The sequence below is a fragment of the Terrapene carolina genome, unplaced genomic scaffold (assembly GCF_002925995.2).
Source record: "Terrapene carolina triunguis isolate 2854851 unplaced genomic scaffold, T_m_triunguis-2.0 Scaffold28867, whole genome shotgun sequence".
Taxonomy (NCBI): Eukaryota; Metazoa; Chordata; order Testudines; family Emydidae; genus Terrapene; species Terrapene triunguis.
Genome location: NW_020693218.1, coordinates 1 through 4,700, shown reverse-complemented (window position 1 = coordinate 4,700; position 4,700 = coordinate 1). Strand labels below are relative to the sequence as shown.

General features: G+C 67.9%; 1 protein-coding gene across 1 annotated transcript; it reads left to right on the top strand.

Moving 5' to 3' along the window:
• The first annotated feature begins 365 nt into the window (after nt 1–365).
• Nucleotides 366–3,992, top strand: MORN4 (MORN repeat containing 4). The gene is made up of 4 exons (XM_024223314.3): nt 366–460; nt 1,728–1,842; nt 2,270–2,379; nt 2,592–3,992. Exons 1-4 carry the CDS (start codon nt 394–396, stop codon nt 2,738–2,740), a joined length of 441 nt encoding a protein of 146 aa, XP_024079082.1. The 5' UTR covers nt 366–393; the 3' UTR covers nt 2,741–3,992.
• The last annotated feature ends 708 nt before the right edge of the window (nt 3,993–4,700 follow it).

Genomic DNA, 4,700 nt, shown 5'->3' with positions numbered 1-4,700 from the left:
CCTGACTAGCAGTGTGCATAGAGGGCATCCCCTGGCAGGTCAGGCCTAGACAGGCCTCAGAGAGGCACTGGGGGTGGGAGGCGATCCAAAGGGAATGGGGAAGTGCCGGCCGGTGCTAGGCAGAGCCTTGAGGGAGAGGCCAAGGAGCTTGCACTGGGCGTGGAACGTGGGGTGTGCTTTGGGCAGAGGGAGAGCTTCCTGCAGTATGCTGCCTGGCCTGCAGCAGGGCACTGGGGGCAGGGTGAGGCCTCAGAATAATGGCAAACCACATGGTGTGGGCCCTGCACATCCAGCAGGCTCCCTGCCCTGTGTGTCTTACCCCAAGTGCCTGCTGGGTGTTCTCACCTGCCCCTTCCTTGCAGGTGTCGTCTCGCCCGCCCCGGAGCTGGCACCATGACCTTGACCAAGGGCTCCTTCACCTACTCCAGCGGGGAGGAGTACTGCGGGGAGTGGAAGGAAGGTGAGCAGGGTGCAGCGCCATGGACCGGCTGTGCCTCCCAGCTGGCCCATTCCATTACCCTCCCCTGGCTCCACCCAGACGGGCTGCAAACAGCCCCTGGCATCTGTGCTGGGCACTGCCTGCTAGCCTCCTCTGCGGGCAGGGCAGGGAGAGGCACCTGCTCCAATCCGTCCCACAGGTTGTATGGTGCCCTCCTTCCCAGGGCTGGGCCCGGCTGGCTGGGAGAAGGGAGCCTGCCCCTCCCTATGTGACAAGGCTCCTGGTGCCAGGCCCTTAAAGAATCAGGAACCCAGGTTCTCCCCAGACAGCATCTGCCCCTGCCCTCCACGGGCCTTCCCCCGCTCCTGGGACAGGGCAGCCTGATCTCCCGCCTTCCCCCTTGGCCTCAGCCCATTACGCTGGGGAAGAGGACCACTGGCTGCCAGGGAGCCCTGTCCCTGGCGGTGTTGGGGCTGCCCTCTCTGGGGAGCCGGGTGTGCTGTGGGGAGAGCTGGGTCTGTCTAGACAGCACCTCTCACCCGGCTGCTGAGCAGCACTGCCACACACTGCCCCCAGGTCCCAGCCCCTCTGGATGAGAGCAGGCAGTGACCTCTCCCCCCACCGGCTCGGGCCTGGGGATTCCTGAGCTGCACGTGCCAGCCCAGGCAGCCCTGCCCTGGCACAGGGAAAGCTGGCAGCAGCCCTGGAGCAACCTGCGTTTGGGGACGTCTGCCCTGGCACCCGGCAGCTTCCTGCCAGCGTGGACCATGAATGTGCCCTGTCGGGACTCCCCTGTGCTCCCCTCCTCCTCTCCCTTGAGCCTCCTGTGTCCGGGTGGGTGGCAGATGCCTTCCCCACGCGTGGATTGGCCCCAGGGGTGGGGGGCGGGAGAGGCTGCTGTTACAAAGTCCAAACCCTCCTGCCCCACTGGCCTGGGGAGCTGACGGCGCAGAGCCCAGCCGTGAAGACAAGCTGCCATCCCCTGAATCTCTCGGGCTCTCTCCTGCCTGTCCCTGGGCACCGGCAGCCAGCAGAGCAGCTGTGAGTGCTGGGGTTCCTGGCTCGGTGTGGGTCCCACTGAGCCCCAGCAACCTGAGCTCCCCAGCTGGGCCAGCTCTGGGAGCCAGCTTAGCTCTGGGTTTTCCCATCTGGTCCCGTGGAGCCCAAGTGAGGCTCCTGCGACCCCCAGCAGTGCCCTGCCCAACCCTGCACCTGTCCCTCTGATGGGCACTGGGGCCCCTTCCCCTGGCTGCAGGCGCTGGTGACGCTGCCCGCTCTTGTTGCCTAGGCCGCAGGCACGGCGTTGGCCAGCTAACGTTTGCGGATGGCAGCACCTACCTGGGTCACTTTGAGAATGGGCTGTTCCATGGCTGCGGAGTGCTCACCTTCTCCGATGGCTCCAGGTGGGTTCGGCGCCTTGCTGGGGCTACCCTGGGGAGCTGGGGCAACTGGCCTTTCTCGTCCGTGGGGACTGGGGATGGCTGAGGGGTGCTGGTGCTGAGTCGTGTGTCTGTGCCCTCCCACCCCACGGAGACCCTCTCCTCTCTGCTCTTGCTTACCCCACGCCTGGCACTGTGGGACGTGGGCGGGGAGCCTCACGTGGCGGGGCGCCTGTGGGGAGCCTGGCGCTGCGGGAAGGGCAGGGAGCCTGACACTGCGGGGTGCGGGAGGGGAGCTTGACGCTGTGGGGCGCGGGTGGGTGGGTGGGGTGCCTGATGCTGTGGGGAGGGCAGGGAGCCTGACGCTGCGGGGCGTGGGCGGGTGGGCGGGGAGCCTGATGCTGTGGGGAGGGCACGGAGCCTGACGCTGCGGGGCTGTCTGTCTGCGCAGGTACGAGGGGGAGTTTGTGCAGGGGAAGTTCAATGGCGTCGGAGTTTTCACGCGCTACGACTCGATGACCTTCGAGGGCGAGTTCAAGAGCGGGCGTGTGGACGGCTTCGGTGAGTCCCAGGCAGCCCCGGCGAGCAGCCGCAGCCCCTCCCAGCAAGAGCAGCGGGACGAACAGCCTGGGCAGAGCCGGGCAGGCAGCCCTGCTCTCCAGCACAACCCCTGTTCCCCCCTTGGCCCCTGCTGCCCCGCTCTCCCACCACCCTGCTCCTCCCTGGTGTGTGCAGCTCCCTTCCCCGTGACTCCCTGCTCTTCCCTCCCCCAGGGCTCCTGACCTTCCCCGACGGCTCCCATGGGGTGCCCCGCAGCGAAGGCTTCTTTGAGAACAACAAGCTGCTGCGGCGGGAGAAGTGCCCGGCCGTGATCCAGAGAGCTCAAGGTGCCTCCAAGTCCGCACACAACCTCCCAGCGTGACCGTGCCGCCACGGGACTCCACTGCCGCTGGCCGGCCTGGCCTCCAAGAGCCTGCGGGGCAGGAGCTGTGGTGCCCAGCCAGGCCGGGTAGGGGTGTTGGCAGAGCCATGGCTGGCTGCGTCCCTCCTGCTGGCTACAGCACTTCCTCCGAGTGCCCGGGTCCTGGGGGCTCTGAGTGCTGCCCCCCTCCCCCCAGGGGGAGACACGAGACCCCCTTCCCTGGGGCTCTGCTCACTGCCTTGGGGCCCTCCATACAGACACCTGGGCCCAGCCCCCATGGCCAGCCCTGCTGCTGGGCTGTGTGGGGCAGTGGAGGGGGCAATCTGCCAGGGCCTTGGGGCCCGTGGTTAGCAGGGGATGCAGCTGGGAGCTGCTGCACCTGCTTCCCCAAAGCCAGGCCTGACGGGCAGGGGGTAGTGCCTAGTCGGTGCCCCCAAGCTCAGCGGAAATAGTGCCCCTCCCCAGCAGGGTGCTGACACAGGCCTGACTTCGCTAGTGGGATGTGGCCGTGGCAGGGAGCTGGTATCTCCCTGCCCCTTGTTCTGATGCTGGGGGCAGGGCAAGGCCCCCCCTTCCCTTGCTCTGGGTGTCCTGGCCCCATGGTCCGTGCCTCCCCCTCAGCTCTCCCAGGGGCACCTGGCCTGAGCAGGCCCACGGCTCCTCTCAGCCGTGCCCTGGGCAGCGAGACTTGGGGGGGCTGTCCAGTCACTATTGCCTGTCAGTGCCTTGGCACAGGGTCGGGCCAGGGCTGTGAGCGCTGAAGGGCTCCAGGGGGTGCTGTGAGTCTGCACCGCCTGGGCTGTGCTGTCCGCGCTCACGCTGTCCCTTCGACCGTCTCCCTTCAGCCCTAGTGAGCACTGGGGCCTGCTGCAGCCTGGCGAGTGCCGGTGTCTGGGGGGCTGCAGGGCAGGGGCAGGGCTGGGCTGCAGCCTTGGAGGGCTAGAAGAGCAGGGGCTGAGGGACATCAGCAGTGTGAGGTGGGGGGAGCCAGGGCTGGGCTCATGTGGCAGCGGGCAGGATGGGGGGCACCAGCGGAGCTGCACACGGGACTCCCCCCTTCCCCACTACTGCTTGTCTCTGGTGTCGGTTCTCTGCTGGGAGCAGTAGCCGTCACTCCTGATGCCGGTGCAGGGAGCCCGGGGCCTGGCCCGGCTGGGGGGGTGTGAACAGCCCTGGCTGCGCTGCTGCTGCCCTCGTGCCTTGCTGTGTCCTCCCCCGCGCCGCCCCCGCGGGGCCTCGGCAAATAAACCGCGTTGCCAAACCTGCCCTGCTGTGTGTGGCTCTGTGAGGTGAGCTGGGGCCGGGCCTGCCCATCCCTCCCGTCATCCCCCAGCTCAGGGAGGGCGACCCCCAGGGGTTTATATCCCCCAGCCCTTCCCAGGTTTGAGCAGGGGAGGGGCCCAGGACAGGCCCAGAGTCCTGGAACAAAGGGGCCCAGGAGCAGTGACGGTCCGGCCTGGGGCGGGGTCCCGTGCCCTGGAGCCCTGTTCACCAGGTTCTCGTGTCCTGGCCCAGCTCTGCCTGCTGGCACTGGGCTCCGGGTGCCCCACGCTGGCTGGCTCCGGGGGGAAGGTGGGGGGGGCACTGGGCAGGGCCTTGGCTTTCCCGGGGTGGTGCTAAAGCCCAGCTCCAGTGGGGAAAGGGCAGCATGCCAGGTGCTAGGGGCAGGGCACTGATACACTGGCATAGCCCTCCGTTGCTCTATGCTCTGTGTGCCCACTCTGGCTAGCCCTGCGCCTCCTGGGAACCGGTGTGGGCCTGCCCAAGCCCCCATGTTCCTGCTGGGAGAGGATAATGCCCTACTGCCCCCGCCGGCCACGAGGCGTCTCCAGGGAGCAGCGTGCCCCCTCCAGGCCGCGGGGCGGTTCCACTTTCCATGAGTGAGGAGGGCGGAGGCGGGCGCAGTGCGGATGCCAGGGGTTTATTGACCGCTCACGGTGCACCAGGGACCCTGCCCCTC